At 37.9% G+C, this 22,775-nt stretch overlaps 1 protein-coding gene and 1 long non-coding RNA gene across 6 annotated transcripts in view; one reads left to right on the forward strand and one right to left on the reverse strand.

Annotated features, from left to right (window-relative positions):
• The window catches only part of NAALADL2 (N-acetylated alpha-linked acidic dipeptidase like 2), a 519,424-nt gene that overhangs the window by 420,736 nt on the left and 75,913 nt on the right, over positions 1–22,775 (forward strand). For all 5 annotated transcript variants that reach the window (XM_068145027.1, XM_068145026.1, XM_068145030.1 and 2 more), the window contains one exon: positions 13,024–13,119. In XM_068145027.1, coding sequence (XP_068001128.1) covers positions 13,024–13,119 — 96 coding nt within the window. The remainder of the gene's footprint in view (positions 1–13,023; positions 13,120–22,775) is intronic.
• The window catches only part of LOC137444402 (uncharacterized), a 30,983-nt gene continuing 12,095 nt past the window's right edge, over positions 3,888–22,775 (reverse strand). The window contains exons 2-3 of the long non-coding RNA XR_010988142.1: positions 6,490–6,567; positions 3,888–3,917 (exon numbers count right to left, since the gene is read on the reverse strand). This is a non-coding gene — a long non-coding RNA (uncharacterized lncRNA). The remainder of the gene's footprint in view (positions 3,918–6,489; positions 6,568–22,775) is intronic.

A 22,775-nucleotide genomic window follows, 5' to 3' on the forward strand; every position in this document is an offset into this window, starting at 1 on the left:
CAGTACATCAGAATTAACAAACTGGAGCAAGTGACTAAATTAACGTATAATTCATCCTTCTCAGCGCATCCTATTACATGATGATCCCTATCTGGTAACTCAGAATCTGAACTCCCTTCCGAGATAATGTGCTAGGTTGTGTCAATGTTAGTATTGTCATTTTGCTTTGAGAAAACACAAGTTACTGCACATGTGGGAAAAAAAACAACAACCAGACCCTACCCTCTTTTTTTTTGTTCTTTATTGATGGACACATATTTAGCATGAAATATTTTATGGTAGCTGGCCAGGTTTGGGTATGCAGGGCTTACAGAACATTTACTTTTACACCTAGGCCATAAAAGTTGTTTTCCGTATCTTCACTCAAACTTAAAAGTACAGGCAGGGAATATAAAAATTACCTGTCACATTATTCACAGGCTAGACCAAGGTAGTGTAATACCATGGACCACTAAGCTAATTTAGAAGAAAAATGAAAAGTGGTTTCTTTATAGAAGGCATTTGTACGTAATATATGTAGAAGAGTTTAGAATTTTGACAGTTTGAGATTGTATCCTCTTTAGAGAGAATGCATAATGATTTTTATTTCTGTTGAAATATGCATAACTTTTTGAAGGTAACTTTCAACTTTCATTAGAGCCCTTAAAAGTGATTTTCACCCACACTGGTGTAAAACAGAGGCCAATAAATCTTAACTCTTCAATGAATGTGGCTTCTCAATTTTATTTTATTTTTTTATTTAACCTCATGTCTGCCTCTCCTTCCTGCCTTCCCCTGCGTCCTGCTCTCTTTTCTTCCCTTTTTATCACTCTTTGGGGAAATTTCTTGCAGTTTCTCAATTTTGGTATTTGCATGCTTAGACTGACACTTCTTTTGAAAGAAATCAAAAGTTTTCGAAGTTTTCTTTGTTATGAGGAAAGAAACAGAGGAATTGTCCTTGATGGAAAGAACTTAGGGTCTTGTTTACTGAAAACTAACTCTTGTTGCATGGTGCTTTTATCACTTTCATGTGCTTGTGAGAGTTTAGACTGAGTGCTTAGGCTTTTTGGAGTGCTCTTCAGTGCATCTAGCTTGTGTCTATTAAAGTGGCTAGGAAACTGATGTTTATACCAATTTTTTCATCTCTGGAACAGTACTGAGTGCTTGTAAGCTGTGAGGTTCCAGCACCATTGATTAGGAGCACCATTTCAGCCCTCTCTTATGGGGACCTTGAGCTGCTGTTTCATTTCTTGGGATTTTGTGTCAAGGTTATTTTGAACTGAACATACAAATTCATAGAAATCAGGGTGTCATGGGGGAAATTCTGGGTGTTGGACACGTGTAAAGGGTCAAGGCAGTTTCCAGTCAGCTGGGCTGGCCACAGTGGGACCTCATGGCAAACACCTGTATCTTGCTGATGACTGGGAGAATCCATTTTCTATCATTATGGGTTCACCAGTGATTCCAGTTATGACCTTGGCACAGTGTTTATGAAAGTGCCTAACTAACTTGCCACTGTGAGAAGTTTAGTTTAAGTGGAAGTTGTAGGAAGGTTTGGAGGTCGTTGTTTTTTGTTAATATTACTATTATTTTCACTTTTGGAACTGCCTTTATCAATCACTGTAGTATGGGTAATCCAATAGTGTGGCTGCTGGCCCTGTTACAACATGAATAGCTACAGCCATTACCATTATCATCTGCAGCACACTGTTTCTTATATATCACAAAATAAGCAAAGAAAATAAAGTTAGTTTCTGTCTACCAGTGAGCTATTGCTGTTGTCTTACAGAGTTTGTTAAAAGCTACTGTTTCTTTGAAAGACCCATTCTCTTTCTCTGTATCTCTGATGCAGGTTGAACTGTGTATGTCAATGAAGATGAAAACAATCAGTACCAATTTGCAAACTCAAGGACAAATAATCCCTAGAGATAGACAAAACCTCTGTCTTCAGAGTAACTTGTTGTAACGTGAAGGAGCTCTATGTATTGTGAACAAACTCTGATAACTGTCACTGTAAATCTCTGACCAGTGTTCTGTTATATTCACTCTTAAAGAAGTTCTTATCAAGGATTATTTCTATCGATAATAATACACACACACTTAGTTTTCTTAGGTATAATCAAGGTGGCATAATGGAAGGCAGAAAAGTCTGCAGCGTCATTTTGTCAGCAGATTCTGGGTAAAGCAAGAAATTTAACCCCGTGAACACAGCATCATGCCATCATAGATTTATCTCAAGCAAATATGAGTTGTCTCATCTATGATACCCTTTACTGAGAGCCACTTATGTATCACTGATGTGGTTCACTGGTCAAAGAGTGATAGTGCTTAAAGTCAATAATTTTTTATGCTCTGAAGTCTCAAATTTTTCCTCCTAATGCAGTTATCTCAACATTTTATATCATATCATTATTCTCACTGTTATTCCGTATCTAGATAATTTTCTCCTTTACATCCAGTATGTCCTCCAGTCCCTTTCTGGGCAAGAAAGAGTTACTGTAGGGACTGCTTGGATGATACACGTCTGACCATGCTCTTCTGGTAAATTTTATGCTGTTTTTCTTCTGCTATTATTTATTTCCTCCTGGATTAAGTGTCACAGAGTACCAATTAATTTATCAGATCAAAGTATATTTATTAAGAACTTCAATTAGAAGCATTGTGGCATCATTTTCTTTGAAGGATCAAAGAATGCCGTATACAGAGACACAACATACTTTTTTCAGCCTTAGCTGCTCTAAACAGAACTTTCAGGCCTGTGGCATGTATATGTTTGTGTGTCCCTAGAAGAGAATTAGTGCCAGTTGTTTGACCTTGATATTCCAGGGAGATTCCTTCCTTAAACAGAGGCTGTATTTCCCCATCTATATCAAGACTCAATACAAAGTTTGAATAATAGCGGTGTGATGCTGTGATGATCTACAATTTGGCAGCTAAATACAGCTGGTTTCCCTCCTTCCATGTTTTCCTCCTCCTTTCTCCCTTGTATGTGTCAATTTTTTTAAAAGGCAATATGCAGCTTGTAGCTGCTCATTAGGAGTTAACCTGAGATATTCCATGTTTGTATGAAAGAATCAAAATATAACTGTGCTTAGAATATCAGAATTACTTTTCAAGGGAACAAATGTTTCTCAGCCTCTGAATAGCAGATTGCTTGGGAACCTAGGATTCCATCTCCAAAGACTTTAGTGCTGCTGCATTTGCTGCTGGGAAAATTTATGAACTTTGTAGTAGAACTTCATGGTCAACAAAGTGTATCACTGGGAGTTAGACATGTCAAGGTGAAGAGAGAGGTTTCATTTTTGTTCATGGACAAGTGATGAAGTGCCAGTGTGTTACAAAATCTATTTCCAAGACACCAGTAGATTGTCTTAGAACTGCTTGTGGAGGTCAGTCCAAACCACAGCAGCTTCTGTATCTTGTCTTTCTCTTTCATGGGCAATTCTGTCCTTATAATATTTATGGATTTGTTTATTCATAATATATTTCTTCAGACCAAAATGTATTCCTGTTCTATCTTTAGCATAAATTAGTGTTTTAAAATTTCTCAGTACATTCAGGGGTTATTCAGTATGGTACTCTCCAGTAATATATTAATACATTAGACCATCTGTTCACTTGGATGCTAATTTAGTTGAATTTGATAGTGAGAGCATGCTGAAATTGTTAAGGTTAATGACTCAGTGTTTTACAAGACAAAATACACTTGATGTTCCATTGATTGCTTGAGTTGTTTTATTGAATAATATGAATATTTAGCTTCTTAATTTCATGGAAGAGCATCTTTGTTATTCCACTAATTTCAGCCAAAGCTGATGACGTCCTCATCGGTTGGATATGCTACTCCAGAATAATCTGTCTGGTTTCGCAAATCATAGTGGTTTCATGTCCCAGACTTTCCACAGTGCCTCCAGAAGAGGAAAATTCTTTGCATAAACCTGCCACACAGTAAAAGAAAGAAAAAAGACAGCTTTACTATTCACACTGTATGAAAACATGTTGTTGCTGTAAACTCTGCCTTTGCAGATTCTCTCATATGCATTTCATTTTCCTGGAGTTGACTGAAGGTTGTTGAAATTCAATGGAAGAAAGACATCCTGGAAGTTTACAGGGTCAGCTGGGATATGGGAATGTGTGAGAAATTTGCTTAGGCACCAGTTACTGCTTTCTGTTTGATAGTGTGCTGAAGCATCTAGTTACTGACAAACGTGTTATGTAAGGAGTGAAGACGTTGAATTATCTGTCCTCCCTAGAGAAGTAAATGGCATCTGTTGCATTCAAGATAGCTTTTTTGTTCTTGTTTGAGTGGCTAAATTCAACAAACCAACTTAAAATTTTCTGGCAGAATATCTGGAATATGTATCAGAACTTGTTTTGTGCTTTATGTTTTCATACTCTGGGGGGGGCGGAATCAAGATCACTGGACTATCAGACAGCTCTGGTTTGAGTCAGACATAGGTTCTCTCTAATAAAATCTGCAATCTTATCATAGCCATTAAAGAATTGTTTAATAAGGATTTAAATGAGTAAATAGATACTGTCTTTGAAGACATTCTTGCTCTTAGCAAAAACCAGCTCTGGCTCTTAGTGCACCTATGCATCTGTCCAGTGGAGAAAATCAGATTTCTCCATTCAGTGCAATTGCTCAAACAGTTTTTTTCAAGCACTAAAACCTGAAAATAGGAAACATCAAATCAGGAAATTAGATTGTTATGCTTTATACTGGACGTTATGAAAGACATTGTCACTGGAGTTCGTGTCTTAGAGAAGGACATTTCTAGGATGATCTTGCTGGCACCGCAGGTTTTCTGCATAATTGGAATGCTCACAATTGATCATAAAAGGTTACAAAATGTTTGTGCATCCTTGATGTGACACATCCAAAAAAGGTTTTCTCTCTAATATGCAGTGTGTCTGAACTGAGCCTCTTATTTCTAACCTTCTGACACACTGGGAAGATCTTCTGTGAGGTTCCCGATTTCTTGTTTTGTGCTACTTCCTCCTATATCAATTGCTGATTCTGCTGTCAGTTTAAAAAGTGTTGAGGGAAGACTCTAGAGATGAATAAAGCTATGCAAGTATCCTCATATCTTAACAGTTGCTTTCCTTGTGCTTCTGTCTGTGAATTTATAGCTTCATACTGATTATTTCAATTCACTTACTAATGCAAGGAAGAAAACATTAAATTACAAGAGAGGAGAGCAAAGTGCCTGTATTCGTTTCCTGTCTAATGACTGTTGGCATGAGTTTTTCTGGCTACAATCGAGTTGAAGAATAAAATAAATTGCTCAGCAGTGATTCCAATTTTGCCTTTTCTCTGTAGTCTGATTTGGCAGGCCTTGTTTGTTTTGTCCAGCATCTGATGACATCACAAGGTCAGTGAAAGAAAAAAACTAAAAGAGAAAATACATTTTGGCTTGCTTCTTTTCTAAAAGTTCTTCAGTAAACTCAAATGGTAAAAATACCAAAGAAAAGGCCCTTTGTCAGAAACTCCTCCTGACATGCCCATTTTCACAAAGTAGGGTCATTCTCACTTTGAATGAGATTTTTGACACACTCTAGGCTGTGGCACCTGCAAACAGTTGCTTTCTAAAAGTGACAGAAAAGGTTACACGGTCTAGATCTTTAGTTTCATTTAAATAAAAACCAGTGAAAAACAACTGTTATGTTGCTCTATAATTGTTTATGGATTTTTGAGGGGGAATAATTAATTGGATGCCAAAAGCATTTGCTAGAAAGGGAAGAGTCAGTCTACTAGTGAGAGGAAGCAGCCCAGTCTTTCTGCAATATATTTGCAGTCGAAGGGCTTTTGTTAGTGAGAAATGTTCTATGTCATACATTAATGCCGGGTGTTACTCCATTGATTCATTGTAACCCACATATTACTGAACTACACTTTGACTTCAGTATGCTCTGTGCTAGATAATCCACTTTTTCAGTAAAACTGTTTAAAAATCTGCCCCAGTCTGCAATACTCTCCCAAACAGAAAGTATTCCAGGTAGTTATTGATAAGCAATATTTTAGTCTATGAGACACTCTTTTCCATAACTCTATTTTCAATCCTTCTTCCAGTCAACAACCTTCTGGGCAAACAAACAAGCAAGCAAACCAAAAACCAAAGAACATGTAGAAGAGATGGTCTTTTAGCCTTGCTGAGGTGAAGCACCTGTTTCACAAAGGAATATCATTTTATATTTGCTGCCATATGCCACTGCTTGACTTAGGGTAAAATGCAAGTAGGAATTAGTGAAAGCCTGCAGTGCAGATTTCAGAGCTATTTATGTTCCGCTCACTGCTCTCTCTTTATCTTTTCTTCAGACGGAGCTTTCTTCTTCATGGTATGACAAATTTCTGGCAACGATTTTGAATACAGATGCAGACAAATCCTCATGCAATTGTAAGCCCTTGGGTAATAATTTTAGGCACATTTTATAGTGTGTGCTCAGTGGGTGAATTCAGTCTCCTGACTGAACTTGTTTCCCAGGTTGATTCTGAATGTAAGTACTGACCACTTGCTTTGCGGCTTGGTGACCAGACACTGCATGTTGGTGCATGTCCCTCAGGTTGCTTCAATTCTGTTTCTCATGCTGTTGCAATATAAAAAGAAAGAAAAAGCAAAACAGGTTAATAGCTCTTAAAAAAGGCACAGCATATATATAGACAGACAGGAGATTATACTCTCAGTCCCAATGCAGCAGATGCTTTATACTCTCAAATTCTCCTCTACCAGGCATTATTCTTTGGACTGTGTGAAGAAAATGAACAACTTTCTCATGGCTTTCATCCTTCATTTCTGTATTTGCTTTTCAGTCTTTAGCAGTGCTAGATTAGCACATTTATACTGTTTGGCCTACCTGTATACATTTCAGAAGGGTTTTTACTCTTGCTGCTTGCTCTCTGTTCTGTCTTCCTAAGAGTCTGTTACTTTTTTGATTGGTACAAAAGTGGTGGCATGAATATTGTGAAGTAAATCTCTCAAGTATGTCATGGTATTTACTCCTACGTTAAAATCCAGAAGTGATGGGGGATTTTATTAATGAATTAAAATTCATTAGTTGAAAGGTGGCATATCAGTTGGAGGTATGCTGTGAGACTACTCAAGGAATGGAAAGCTAAATACCTTTAGAAGGTGAAGAATTCTGCTCACTTAATTGTTTGAGGAAGGATAAGTTAAGTTAGAAAAATGAGTCTAGTAAATCAGAAGTTAATTTTAGTGCAAGTGTCCATCATAAATAAGCATGAGTAAGCTGGCTTTGGGATTTTAAAGTGATTTTTTTCCTTGCATTTTCGATCCTTACTTAATCGATTCATAAATCAATTAATTACTGTCATGAGACCCAAGGGCAGCAGGAAATTGGGTTCAAATTAAAAAGAAAAGAAGGCAATTTGTTTTAAGATTGGAAGTTGAATGTTCAATCGAAGTTTAATCAGAAGTGACCCATTATTTGAAAAGTGGAACATCGATGTCTTTCTAATTTCACAGAATGCTTCATTAAATGAGCATCGAAAAGATCAGGTTAACTGATCATTTCAAAAGGCAGATGAAACAAAGGAGGGCTTTGGAAGCCTTCCTCCAAATACATGTTGTGGTTGTTCATTTCTGCTTGGAAGGGCTCACAGGGAAACCAAATCATTACCCTTGGAATCCAAGGATTAGTGGTGTGGTCCTTTCTAGGTTGTACATTTTGTAGGTCAAAACCTTCCTGTTAGAAGAGCAAATGTTCTTGATCCATTTGGATAGCCAGCTACCTAAAGAACAATGTACAAAAGGCAATAAGCAGCAAGGAGAAAATTTTCAAAGGCATGGCTGGAAGTTGGTCTCTTAAATTTGCAGGTGTCTCACAGTTGTATGATCTGGAATAGGTTTTTCCATAAATTGATATCATCCTAAGAGTATTCAGCTGCACAGTACATAGAAAATTCCGCATGTTGTACAAAGTGAGGATGACTCTAGTGCCTGACTAGAAGTAAAGGCAGATTAATTTTATTCAGGAAGTAAGTGTGGGAGACTATGAGGACAGCAACTCCTACTGTGGGTGAGAAACATAAAGGAATAATATGTTTGAGTGCTCTTTGGATTAGCATGTTTTTTTCTTAGGGGGTATTTACTAGAAATTTGCTTAGCAAATTGCTGTTAGAAGAAAAACAAACATCAAACCAAAACATGCTTGTTGTGAGCCTGCTGAAAGAATAAATGAGGAGTCTGATTCAGCTTCTCGCTGCTGGAAAGTGTTGCTCTTGCTGTTAAATGCCAAGAGGTACTCTTGAAACATCATCTAGACTCATATCTCTGCCATGTGCTCCTGGGGATAAAGAGTGGGCTTCTGTTACTTGGAAAGTTCATGCAGGTTTCTCTGATGAGCACAGTGCTTGAAAGGCAGCGAAAGGCAAGAGAAACAACATGTTTGCCTTTCTAGAAGTTCTTTATGGTGGTATCTTTTATGAAGGAAAAAAAGAAAGAAAAGGAACAGCTTTTTTAAACATTTCCCTTTAATAAGTACAAAGCAAGATATTCCAGATGTCAGCAAGTTATTTCAGATAGCTATCTTGGATCATCTATTTGCAAATGTTATCTGTCTGCACAGACACAAAGAATAAAAAGTGTTATCTATAAATATGCACAAATGTGTAAAAATTGTAGTAATTTGTTTTATTTCATGTGCACTCATAGGAAAGGCTTTGTTTTCTGGGTAGAAAGCTCAATCATGTAAAAATACCCAGACCTGCTTAAAGCAGTGATACTCTGAGTGACTCCTTCTCAAGATTGCAGCAAGCAAGGTCCTAGTTACACCATGAGCAAAATGACTTGCCCCTTGTGATGAAAAAAATGGCTTTTGATTTATTTGCCAATTGTTGCTTGCTTATGTTGTGTTTCTGTAAAAGGCAGCCGCTGAGATGGTAGCCAATGCTACCTACTTACTTTGCCAGGTTGCTGTGAGCTCTTCTAGGTTGGAAGCCTTTGGAAGAAAGGTCAACTGTGGGAAGGAACATGCTAATATGGGAGAGCTTTCCAGAGCACAGGTGTGGCATACTAAAGAGAGCAACTGGGCTGGTGTGAGAGGGGAACAGTAATAAGGACTGCGATGTGAGTGTAGCATGACTAGAATCCTAACCTGTATTCTGCAGGTGTGTCTGGAGTGGAGTGGGATACAGAACAGTTTAAGTGCTGCTTCTCTGCTTTGCAAGCATCTACTCCATCGAGTTTTAAATTCCAGAGAAAGAATATCTGTCTAGATGGAGCGATAACCTGATCTTGTGTAGCAAATCCAACTCCCTGACTCTCAGTAAGGTACTCAAGAATGACTATAAATAATGCAGTTATTTTTGAGTTATTGATTGCAATTACTTGAATGATGATGAACAGCATTAGCACCACCGAAGCAGAATGGCAGCGTTCCTCAGCCTCCCCCCAGTGAAACGATATGGATTTGTAAACTGGTGTGCCAACTCAAACCAAAGATGAATAGCTATTATGAATTAGTCCTGAAGTAAGTGTTTTATCTTTATAATAAATGACTTTGTGCATCTTCTCCCTGAGATCTAAAAAAAATAGTTTTCTGAAGGGAAGAATGACTCCATTTATTATTCTGATACTTCTGTGACAAATTATGCAACACACAGATGCATCACTTAACCAAAAATTTGTATAAGTCAGTGCTCATTATATGTATATATATATTTAATTTCTTTTTTTTTTTTTTTTAAGAAAGTGATGGGAGCTTACTACCAGAAATAATATTTTGGAAGTTTATGGAAATACTTATAGGATATTGATCATAGGGGCATTAATTTGTAGAAAAAAAATTAACAAGCAAACTTACCAGCAGTGTAATAGCCCTTCTGAGACACAGCTTTCACTGAGTTTTCTTCAGTGTGTCTGTGCCACACTGTTCAAAGAAGCTTAAATTAGTGGTGAAGGTACTAGGTCAGGAGGTGAATTGAACATCTGTAGTCATCTATGCCAAAGCTGAGTGGATTTGAGCAGGGCATATTGGCATATCACCTCACTGGTGTGATTATACTGCATTTGTGTCCCACGCGTCTTTGGGAGGAGAGCTAACAGTGCTGTGCCTAGTTCAGAACTAGCTCTTGGATCCACACAACGTACTGCATCATGTAGTACAAACATTATTCCAATTCAGCAGGCGTGTATCAGAGACCATCATTTTATCCTCCGGGGGTACATGAGTAAGATACTTCATGTTGTTTGTTTAGTGGAAGTGGGTAGGGTTTCTTCTCTGCTTCTTTTGTTTCAACTGAAGTTAACAGCTCTTTTAGCTGAAGTACTGTTTTTCTTCATTCTTTGTATGGCTTAAAACTCAGCATGCAAAAGAGCAAAGCTTAGTCTCATACGAAGAGGTTGTATGAACCAAAACAAAGCATCTAAATTGTCTCTTACATTTGCACACTTCCTGATGTTAAAAACAATAAACCCTCAGCGTTTTTAGCAAGTGAAAAGGTAGTGTGGGGTGCCAGCCTTACAAATCGATCTGGTTAAAGCTCAGACTAGTTTCAATATTTTTTTTTAAGAAAGCTTTTTTTGACCACTGCTCAGCATGTAATCTCTGAATGGAAATAAATTCATGACTGGTGAAGAAGGGTTAGGGGTTTGGCATCGTGATCTAGATGAGAAAAACTATTTGTTTTGCACACAGGACCACAGGTTTCTGTGAATGTATTCAGAAATCAGTCTCAAAAAATTATACACCTTTTATTGCAATTACTTTCACAGGCATGTAACCATAGTATAATCTCATGATGATCTGGGCATTTCTGAGACAGGAATATCACAGAATAATAGGGGCTGGAAGGGACCTCTGGAGATCATCTAGTTCAAGCCCCTTGCTAGAGCAAGTTGCATAGGACAGTGTCCAGGCAGGTTCTGAATGACTCCAGAGACTGGAGATGGACACTCCACCACCTCTCTGGGCAGTCTGTTCCAGTGCTCCACCACCCTCAATATATAAGCTCCTTCTTATGTTTAGATGGAGCTTCCTATGTTCATGTTTGTGCCTGTTACCACTGAAAAAAACAGAGTGGCCTTGTCCTCCTGGCACCCATACTTTAAGTATTTATAAGCATTGATAAGATCCCCCCTCAGTCTTCTCTTCTCTATGCTGATATTGTCTGCTTGTTATTGCTGCTGGTACTATTTTATACATGAATTCATAGAATATAAAAATCTAATTCAGAATAGGGATGATCTTATAGTAGATCCTACATAAAGCTCCAGAATTAGTTTATATAAAATGTTATGATCCTGGCAAATATATTCATTTCATGAGTCATGCGGCTTTGCTTAACCTCTCTTAATGAATACATTTTCTTACATTCTTCTTACTATTGCTCTCCAGACAAAAAACACAACAGTGGTATAGAAAATGTTAGTTCTAGAACTAGCCTAACTTAATCTGGAACTGGGTACTTCTTGAGAGATTCTTCCAGAGCTGTTAAACAAAGGACAAGACAAGTTTCCCAGAAGTCAGATGCAAAGACATGCTACAAGGTAGTATGTTAATGAGAAGCTTGTAGTCCTTCTGCAATCCCCAGGTGATCCCTCTGGTAAGCCTGGGTGTGATTCTGTGTGGCACACTGTGCATTGTATGCTAAATATGAAATAGAACTAAAGACCTTAGGATATTCTAGCTAAAGACAATAATGTATTTAGGTGCTGGCATCCAAAATTATATTCAAAACCCAGAATAAGAGTCATGGACAAGGAAAGTTAGGCCTCCCAAAAGGACATGCAAAATATTATGATGCTGAATTCTAGTTGCCTAAAGCTAACCAGAGTTTGGCAGAGATGAAGTTCTGTTCCTCCTCAGGAAATAGGTAAGTCTGGAGAGTAGTGCATCAGAAGAGTATGTATAAAAGAACTGCTCATAACTAGTACACTTTAGAATGGTGTTATACTTGTGTACTGTCAGAGCCTCCTGCTGATCTCTTAAAATAACTTTGGCTGTAGTTTCTGTGCTTTTATACCAGTCTCATTACTGTTGGTGAGCAGTGAGTGCATTCACACTATGCTTACGAAATCAAGCATCTCTGTCTATGAAGAAGCACCTCTACATGTGTTCTTATACCATGTGGGAATTAGATACGCACTATGTTCCTAGCTTTTCCAAAAGGGGTAGTTCACATCATGCCTAAAGAGCAAAACTAAATGTGCTTCAGAAAAGCAAGGGTAATTTTCAAATCTATGTTTCAGGAGTTACAGGGATGAAGAGAAAGACTTTCCCTTTAAGCTTAGATGCTGGGTTATTATACCGGCTTCAGGAACATGGGTTTAAAATAATTCCCATTTTAGGCATTTGTGCACCTTTGAGGTTTGGTTTTGGTTTTGTTGAGGTTTGTTATTGGTTTTTCGGGGTGTGTGTGTTTGCTTTGTTGGTTATTATTATTATCATTATAATTTTAACATTTTTTTTTCCAGTCCATACCTGGGCATCGGTTTGTTGCTCCCTTGTGACAGCAAATATGCAATCTAACTGCTTGCTTTCTTGCAGCACAAGAAGAGGCAAACACCTTGTACAAATAATATATTGAGATTGCCTGCTGTTAAGGAGAGCGGTTGACCTAAAGGATGTCATTCCAGGGAACTGACCAAACCCCCTCCCATGTTATGTAAATGCTATTACTGTGGACAGAAGTTGCAGAAGATGAAAGTGCAATCTTTGTTTGTTATGTTTACATTTTGTCTGAAGATTAAATTGTAACATATTTAAGAAAATGTGTGATTGCTGCCTAGCTCAAAATGAAATCTGTGTGGATATTTTTTTCTCCCTCTAGGCGAAAATTTTAGCTACTTTAGGAAGCATAATTACAAAGACAACTGCCATTCCAGAAATAGTTGTAAGACTTAGGAGGTTTTGCCTGTTTCAGGGACTTTGAATCAGTTAATTATATCAGTGAAATAAGTTTAGTAATTGACAAAACTTAAAAACAGTTTGAAGGGGTTTTCAGTCTTTGAACAAATTGCAATAAGCATTTGAAGGAGGAAATCAGTGTGGAATCCTAAAGAGCTTCTTGTTTCTTTCTCACAGAATTCTGGCTTTCTCTCTGAAGCTCTTTTTCCTGTACATGCAACAAAAACCGAAGAGATGGATCCTTCCTTCCACTTGCATGAGGCCATTGCAAAGGTAACAGAAATCGAGATCTCTTTATGCTTCCTTCACCTGGGCAAATTTGAATTTGCTAAGCATTTTGAAATTGTTCCTGTGAATACCTGGAATGTGATTTTTTTTGTATTCATTGAGATTCACCTTTGGATATACTGTTGCATTGGTCAGCTAGGATGAAACACTTCTATGTGTAAATGCTTCACATTTTGTGATTCATTTGTTTTTTTGCATGGTTCACATAAAACTCTCTGACATGCATACAGGGTGTTGAGCCACGACGTGGCAGAAAGTAGCATGTTTGTCAGTGAAGAGCACTCTCTGAAGGCACCTTCACATGCACAGGTATTTTGTTTTATGAGCTGTCACAGTGATGCTTACATGGGAGACAGGGGTATCCATCCCATGATTCTGGAAAGTGCTCTGCAGAGAGGATGCTCCCAAAGTTAATGTGTTCTGACTCCCTTCTTGTCGCTCCTCCATAATACTCCCTCCATGTTATTTATTAATACAATCAAATTTACTCCTTGCTCTTTCTTCACTCTGTCCACTCAGCCTACTTTCTGCAAAGAGGCATGACTATTAATGAGTCCAGCTTAATGGATTCATATCTGTGCTTCTTACAGTTGGTTTTCCTATTAACCAGAGCTTATGTAGACCTCACAGAAAGATTTGTTTATTCTGAGCTACTACTTTTGGAAAAACAGCTGCCATTGAAACAGTTCTTTTGGCAACAACAAAAATAAATTCCACAAGATCAGCAGGGTGCAGATTTAGCATCTAGGCAGATCAGCATCTTTGGCAAAACAGACAATGGACTGATCTTGGGCATTTTTTTTGGGGGGGGGTGTTGAAGTTTAGCAGAGTCTGATAGTTAAGGAACAAATACAAGATGAGTTTTCTCTGGAACACTTCTAATTGAGTTGATGTTTTTTTAAGTCATCCTTGGTACCAGACTGAAAAATTTCATCATCCCCCTCCCCCCCACCCCAAGACTGAGGGGAGTAGGCATGTGATTATTTACTGCATAATGGATTTGTGATTTACTAATTAGTGTGTGATGGGCCATGTGTAATCTGAATAATCTGTGTTTTAGCGTTTTCTCTACAATGTTGACTGAAAGAAAAATATTTATTAGATAGACGACTTGGAGCATTTTGAGTCTGCTTAAATCATTACAAATTATTTTAAGTAGGTTCACTGAGCATTACAATTTTCTTTAATAAAACTTGATGAAAATTGCACTAGACTGTATTTCCATTTTGCTTTTCAGACCATAGCCCAGGATGTTTTTATACAGATGAATATATGCAACATTGGAGCAAGGTCTTCAGTGGGTCATTTTGTCATCTTTAGCCTAGCTTAATTGATCTTAAAATAGTTTCTGAATAGCTTGAAGGGCAATTTTTCTTTTCTAAACGTCATCTATTATTTGCTCTTTTTTATAGCTAACTAATGGAGTTGTTACTTCTTGGTTCTGTCCACTACCTGCCTTTTTTTTTCAGAGTATCTAAGCCAGCCATTGTCTATCCCTTCTGCAAGACAGACTTTCCCTTGCCTCTTCTTTATCCTAGTGTGTAATTTGTTCCAATTTTAAAGCATTTTCTGTGGGTGAAAGTAACAGAAATATGTGCAATATTCTAGAGCAGGCCAGGATTTGGGTTTGTCCAGCTTTGTACCTAAAGTGACAGCATATAACCTTTTCCTTCATGGCATCTTCTTTCAGCCCTCCATTTGATTCTCGTAGCTGCATGTTAGTGCAAACAAGCTGCTGCATATGTAGTCTGAATTCTAAAGAGTAATCTTATTTTTAAACTGGCATTGGTTCCTATGCTTTGGACAACCTGGAAGGATGCTGGGGATTTGGTGGTAGTGGTGTTTTTTCCTCTCTCTGTTATCAAAGCTTTTGGCCTATCTTTGCTGCATAGACAATTCTCAATGTGACTTTTTTTAAGGGGGAAAAAGCTTAATGAAGTTTGTGTTTATGTTTGTGGGGTTTTTTTTTAAGGAAAAAGCACATATCAGTTTAGCTGTAGCAAAGCCAGCTATAATTACTAAAATAAAGGAAATCTGAGTCATGTGGAGATACAAATCTTTTAGTACTTATCCTACACCATTCCTAGAATAGAATAGAATAGATCAGACCAGACCAGACCAGGTTGGAAGAGATCTTTAAGATCATCGCGTCCAACCCATCATCCAACACCATCTAATCAACTAAACCATGCAACCAAGCACCCCATCAAGTCTCATCCTAAACACCTCCAGTGATGGCGACTCCACCACCTCCCCGGGCTGCCCATTCCAATGGGCAATCACTCCCTCTTTGAAGAACTTCTTCCTAACATCCAGTCTGAACCTCCCCTTGAGACTGTGACCTCTTGTTCTGGTGCTGGTTGCCTGGGAGAAGAGACCAGCCCCCGCCTGTCTACCATCTTCCTTCAGGTAGTTGAAGAGAGCAATAAGGTCTCCCCTGAGCCTCCTCTTCTCTTAGTTTCTTCTCCATGGTCAGTGCATGAGTGATAGAACAATTTTACATATGCACATGAATGTTACCTGATGTTTGCAACTTTGACAATTATTTGTTCTAGTAAACAGTGGAATACTAATTTATTTTTTTAGTTGTTTGGTTCCCCCCCCCCCCCCCTATTTTTCATTTACTGTATATGCCTGATGGGTGTTTTTGAGCTAGCATGGCTGAAAAGAAGATACATTTCTATTTGAGTGAATTAGAGAAGTGGATAAAAATCCAGAAATGTTACATATCCCAAAATAATATTTGAATCTTCTATCTTTGAAAACAGAGTTTCCCTGACTTTTGTAAGCAAGCTAAAAGGGAAAACAATTTTAATTTTTACTTAGAAGCTGCAAAGCCAAGTTTTATTCATGAGACTACAGAAATTCTCATGCAATTCTCTGAAGTCCTTGGAAACCTCATGGTGTGAGTGATCAAGCCTTACTTTCTTACTGAAGTCTTTAAACTAAAAATATTACTTGGATATAGGGTTCAGAGGAAATACTATAATTTATTTACTTAACTAAGCACTCTTAATGCTATTCCATAATCTGAAGTCTTCATTGTGCTACTCTGAAGAGATGAGTCTAAGTAATATCTTCAAAAGATTAGAAATCTCTAGCTTTATTTTAAACTACTTCTGTTTGCAAAATAAATCCATGGTGAGAAGTCAGCTTGGAGTTAGAATTTACACTCCTCAGTTGGAAGTTAATGCCCTTCAGCAGGCCCTTGCTAAGTGACTGTAAGCTCCACTGCAACTGCAAGTAAAATGGGTCTCATAACTGCTTCAGAACTTTTAATTTCAAAAGACTTTTCACACAAGACTGTTTTTTATAATGTTAAAAGAAATTAGGATTCTGTGGTAGTTTTAGATGCAAATGTAATAGCCTAAATATTTAATGACGTTGATTTGCTTTCTCCTCAGAAATGGTGTATGAAAAATGTTCAAACTATAAGCTTTTATTCTTGTTTGAGATCAAGCATATTTTCATTAATTTAATATTTTTCACATGATGAAAATGTCAAATTCTGACCTGGTATTTAAAGATACATATCTGGTTATTTTACCACTATTTATTTGTTATGGAAAACAAATCCAAAGTATTGTAGGTCTGTAGTCGATTACTTATTGTCGTTTGTAGTTAAGCAGGGTTCTGCCATATCTTTAGTTCTGAACTAAAGATTTTGTATTCTTTAGGGGCCTGCTACCAAGCTAAAGCCTAGGTTCTAGAAATAATAGGCTGTGTTCAATTATTAATGTAGTTTCTTCTATTTCAGTGATTATGAATTTAACTATAGGGTCTGTGTTCAATAAATAGTTATTTTTTTTACAGTAATTTTTACTTCCACTAATAATCCTTGTATTTTGTTTCCTTTGGAAAATCTTGATGTCCAAATTCTGGTTAAAAGGCCAAACACTAGCTAAGTAATCAGTTTTCCATATGTAGCATGTACTTTACAGCTGCTTTTGTGTTTAAAATTACAATCCCAGATCCTTTAGCAGCCTGACCTGAATGACTCTGCATTCATTGGAACGTGCACAGTAATTGGTATTTCTGAGATACAGTTGGTATATATTTCTTGAAGCTGTACTTATTTTGTCATATCAGATTGAGGTTTGGAAACAGAAAATCTTGAATTCAGTGCAAGAAGTCATACTGGAGCTGGATGGTGCTTAATGTAGAAGGAATATTTACTTTACTAAAATGAGATTTATTCATTCAGACCTGGCGGTGAAGATATTAAAGATGTTGATATATCTGGAGAAAAAAACCCTGAAACTCTTGAAGAAAGCAACTGTTAGGAAGTAATATCTATTACTGAATGTCTTGTGCATTGATGGATTGATAGGAGAGTTTGATGCAGTCTGGATCTTTTTTTTTTGTGTATATTCCAGAGTATTAAATATGGACAAACCAATTTACCCAAGCTGATAGATTTCAGACAAAAGGTGTTGTTGCTTCTTGTTTGAACATACAGCCTTCAGAGTAGAAATAGCCTCGATGGATGAGAACAAAGCTCCATTTGCTCCTACAACAGCATTATATTCTTCAGGAAAGAATATGTAAAATCAGGGAATCATGGCACGAAACTTCCTCTGGTATAATTTCTCACTTTCTGTCAATTGGCAGTGCAATATTTCTTAGTCTCATAATCACACTTCTGCACCAATTTCCAGCTCTGTTACATGTCTAGTCGTCTATGCCCCTTTAAAATTCATTTGCATTCTGGCTTTCATAACAACCCATAGCAACAGTTCCCACAACTTAATTCCCCCCTCCCCACCATACTTTAAACTTGCTGCTTGTATAACTCAGTAGATTTTTTCCCCCCTGCCTTTACTGTGAGAAATAATAAATGAGCTATGTACCATATTTATCATGTTGAATCACTATGGATGTGTAGACTGTCTGTGTTATTTTCTTCTCTAATCCTTTTTTCAAAAATCTTCAATATTCTATTGTGGTTTTTTAGACTGCTATTACCTATTAACCATTCGTGATGACTTGAATACTTCTTTCTTCAGTGATATGAGCTAATACATACGTTACAATTGAAGGAAAATAGGTTTAGACTGGATCTTAGGAAGAAATTCTTCACTATGAGGGTGGCAAGACTCTGGAATGGATTGTCCAGGGAGGCTGTAGAAGCCCCCTCCATGAAAATGTTCACAGCCTTGAATAACCTGGTTTGGATGACAGGCCTCCTTGCCTATGGCAGGGTGTTGGATTAGATGATCTCTAAGGTCTCTTCCAGCCTAAGCCATTCTATGATTCTCTGATTCTATGAGCCTGATTGTCTGTGTATACTCATAGGTTGTTTCCTCCCACATACGTCACTTCATATTTTCCAGCAGTGGGCTTGACATTTTTTTATCACAGTGCTGAAACAATCTGGAATGCAGGTCAAGAGAGACACAAAGAAAGAGTATCTTTCAATCTTGATAGCAGAGTTCTGTTCAGTTTGAAACTTATTTCCCATTGCTTATCATTTGCAGTGTGCTTTGCTTGTATAGCCACTGAAACTGGGGGGAAACCATATGCTGGTTTTGGCAGGAAATTATTTGAGGCTTTTTATATCTCTAAGGGAAATAAGACTTTAATGATTTTTTTTTTTTTCTTCTCTCTGAATGGCTTGATACTAAGTAATGGTGGAAGAATTTCCCCATAAATTTTTGCATGAGGCTCCATGTAAGAGCAAGTAAGCAGCTAATTGTGGCTTGTACTCTCAGAAGGGGAGAGATACCTTAATTTCATGCCCACTTTCATGAAGAGGAGACTGCTGAATGTGGCAGGTAAAATGAATGAGAGATGTGCAGCTATTAAAGAGATAGATCTGTAATCTGAGTGCTTGGAAGATCTAATTTGTCAGAACACTTATCAAATCGATTTATCTTAGATCTTGGCACTTTAAAGTGGATTTACGGAAGATTGCTGCAAGGCCCAGGCTGACCTGAAAGACTGAGAGAAGGAGGAGAAATATGTAGGCTTCCTAGTGGTGAAAACCCAAGGCATTCATTACAGCCACGTGTTGCAGTAGAAAATTTAGTGATATCTTAAGTGAGATTTGCAGACTTTGTAATTTCAAGTGTGTTTTATAATGAATCTCTCAAGTATTAAAATGAAGAAATGTGTGCCTGTGTGGCAGAGAAGGGATTTTCCCCTCAGGCCAGTAGAAATCAGGTGAACTCCATTTTCAGCAAATGCATACTCAGGAAAGTATGTGCTAGTTTTCAGTGAGATTCGTCAGTGTTGTTCAGCACAGAGTTTGGTGGTAACTCATCCACAGAAGTCATTAAAAAGTTTGAAAATACTTTTGTGTGATGAGGTATGCTCACTTGAGTAGCCTGATAACACTCAGATTATGCAGTTCTAAAAGCTCTGATGGCAGTCCCCCAACAGGGAGTGCCAGTGGAGCCACTTACACTGTATCAGCCATGGAATAATAATAATATTTCATTGATTTTCATTTTGGCAGGCACCAAAGTGTTGAAAGGTATGCCAGAAGTGACATAATTGGTTTTATGATGAGTTATGGGTGCTGACAGAAAACTCTTGAGGAAATTATTAGTGATCTTGATTATTCTGCACTTCAATTATGGAGCTGCATAAAGTAGAATTAACTACCATAATGAAATTAACTTCTAAATGTTAAATAAAACAACATTAGGGAGAAGTATTTCCATTTCTAGAGGAACTAACAGATTTTTGTGTAACATACCCTAGTAGTTTGATTTTTAAAACAATACAGACACTTCCTGGAAGATGAGAGGGAGATTCCTTCCTTGTAATGAATGGAATGAAAAGTACTCGGCTGTGGGGCTGTTTGTAAATCAAATTCACATTTGGACCACAAACTGCTTACAGCATGGGAATATTGATTTGGGGAGTTTTCTAACAGGATTATACTGTTCTGTTCCTTTGAAGCATGGGGAGACATGCAGATATTCCCATGTGTCTGTTGTCTAGTCCCATTAATTCTCTAATACAAGCTTAGGGAATACCCCTTCATCTTGGCAATGCAATAATATCCATAACTTCATTAGTTCCTGTCTGTAATCTCCCTAAAAACAAAATCTGTGGTTTGGTGCTTGCTACCTCTGCTAAGTATTTTCATCTTCCTGAATGGTATCTGCAAATGAACTCCTTTTTTGTATGCTTCTCTACTGCAAAAGCTTAAAGTAACTATAGATGTATTTATATGTAACTGATAAGTGAGATTTCCATAAATTATTGAAATATTAAAAGTATGAAAGATAATACAACATATCTAAATTAACATGAAGGTGGTAAACCTTTACAGTCCCAAAGACTGAGAGTGTTGATTCTGAATCACTAGAATAATACTCTAAAGAACAGAATTAATGCTGTTTGCTCTCAGACTTCAAAATTGAACCTGAATCTCACTGTAGTCAGCCAGCTTCAAACTTCTTTGCATTTCATTGAAACATCTGTTGTAGCTTTGGCACAGGTGCAATCCTCATAATATCAAATGCAGACACTTTCACAAAGCATGTACAGCATGTTTGTGTTGCAAAGTTTTACCAGAAACATTTCTGCCAGCATATTATTACTGCCATAACTATTTCAGCGGAGTACATTCACATTCATGAGTTGTTCCCGCTACAATACACCCTTTTTGGTCTTGAAAAAGCTGTGTGACATAGTGACTAGGCATCCCAGTGGCCTCTACATCCAGGCAGCTGTACATCTATCCTCTGTTTTCATTTTAAAATTTCCTCTGTGTGGAAATAGAGGATTTGGTGGAATTGTTTAAGATTTCCAAACAGCAGAGACACAGTGTTGCTCTAGTCAGAGTTACAGCACTTAAAGTGATAAAGTGCTTGTATGGCACTTGTGGAATGAATCTGAAATAGTCAGAAACAAAAGCCCAATGCACCCGAGTACACAGCAGAGCCAAGCCAAGCCCAGAAATCTCTTTATCCTTGCAAGGCCCAGGCAGATACATGGCAGCATTCCCCTGCATCACCATGCAGTGTGCTGATTTTTGCTGAATATCATTGTTACCACTATGAAAACATGATACCTTGGAGTGTCACTTTTCACAGGTAATTTGTGCAGTTAACTTTGTGCAGTGATGCATTCCTTTTGATGTCATTTTAAAAATTTCCTGTCTTCAGTTGTGTACACCAGAATTTCACATCATTTCTCAGTCTCCTCATCACCATACCTCCGAAGATATGTGTTCTACACAGACCAACACAGCACTCGTGTTTTTAAAGACAAATAGTGATTTTGTACTTGGGAATCACATTATTCAGGATTCCAACCAACCAACAGGAATAGGTGTCAGAGGTGCTAAGTGGAGTTAACATAAGAGAAACTAAATTCTCAGTGTATGAGGTAGCAACCAATCTGGAGAACCAGCACCAGAACAAGAGGACACAGTCTCAAGCTGCACCAGGGGAGGTTTAGGCTGGATATTAGGAAGAAGTTCTTCACAGAAGGAGAGATTGGCCCTTGGAATGGGCTGCCCAGGGATGTGGTGGAGTCACCGTCACTGGAGGTGTTCAGGCAGAGACTGGATGGGGTGCTTGGTGCCATGGTTTAGTTGATTAGATAGTATTGGACGATAGGTTGGACTCCATGACCTCAAAGGTCTTTTCCAACCTCCTCTTCTCTTCTCTTCTCTTCTCTTCTCTTCTCTTCTCTTCTCTTCTCTTCTCTTCTCTTCTCTTCTCTTCTCTTCTCTTCTCTTCTCTTCTCTTCTCTTCTCTTCTCTTCTCTTCTCTTCTCTTCTCTTCTCTTCTCTTCTCTTCTCTTCTCTTCTCTTCTCTTCTCTTCTCTTCTCTTCTCTTCTCTTCTCTTCTCTTCTCTTCTCTTCTCTTCTCTTCTCTTCTCTTCACACGTATTTGCAATAATCTGCTTTTGACACTGAATTTTGAGATGTGGAATTTGGCCTTGTGTTGAACATACCAGAATTGTCTGCAGTGTTGTTTGGATGCTCTGTCATCTGTAACAGCACCGATATGGGGTTGTAGCCTGAGAAACTGCAGGATGACTTGGGGCATCTCATTATTTTTCTGTTTGTTTTCCCACAGCTGGCAGCTGTTCATGGTGTTTCAGCAGCTCTCACCTGCCCTAAAGTGATGTAGCAGCATAGGTGCAGTGTGATGCACCAACTGCCAGCTAGTTTCTCCATAACTTAAACTACTTGCTTTGCTTTAGTAATGGGCCTCTCATGTACTGGCTTCAAGCATCTTACTGGTATTTGAGATGTGTGATTTGAGATGTGCAAAGAAGAACTACATTGTGTGTGGTGACAGTCTGACTGAATTTGCACAAAACCAAACATCCAAAGATTTCTGCAAAGAAACACGGGCATATTTCACTGAAATGTCTTGATTTAGCACACAGTCTCTTCAGTACCCAAGTGAGAGTTTTTGTTCTACCTTTAGCCTTCTTGCATGAAAGAACATATAATTCAGTTCAAACAGAGGGTAAATACAAACTTGCTGAAAACTCCTTTCTAACAATGTGTATTTTATTCTGCAGCTATTGTCAGTAGCAATAAAAAGGAGAGCAAATCTGGTGATATAAACAGGCACGGTAACGTTGGGGATGCCGTATGAATTGTGGTCAACAGGGCAGTAATAGTGTTCAAAGGGAAAAAGCACTCTGGGGATTTTCTCAATGTTAGA

Source organism: Melanerpes formicivorus, unplaced genomic scaffold (assembly GCF_026170545.1).
Source record: "Melanerpes formicivorus ecotype bairdi unplaced genomic scaffold, bMelFor1.0.p_v2 SCAF_12, whole genome shotgun sequence".
Classification (NCBI taxonomy): Eukaryota; Metazoa; Chordata; class Aves; order Piciformes; family Picidae; genus Melanerpes; species Melanerpes formicivorus.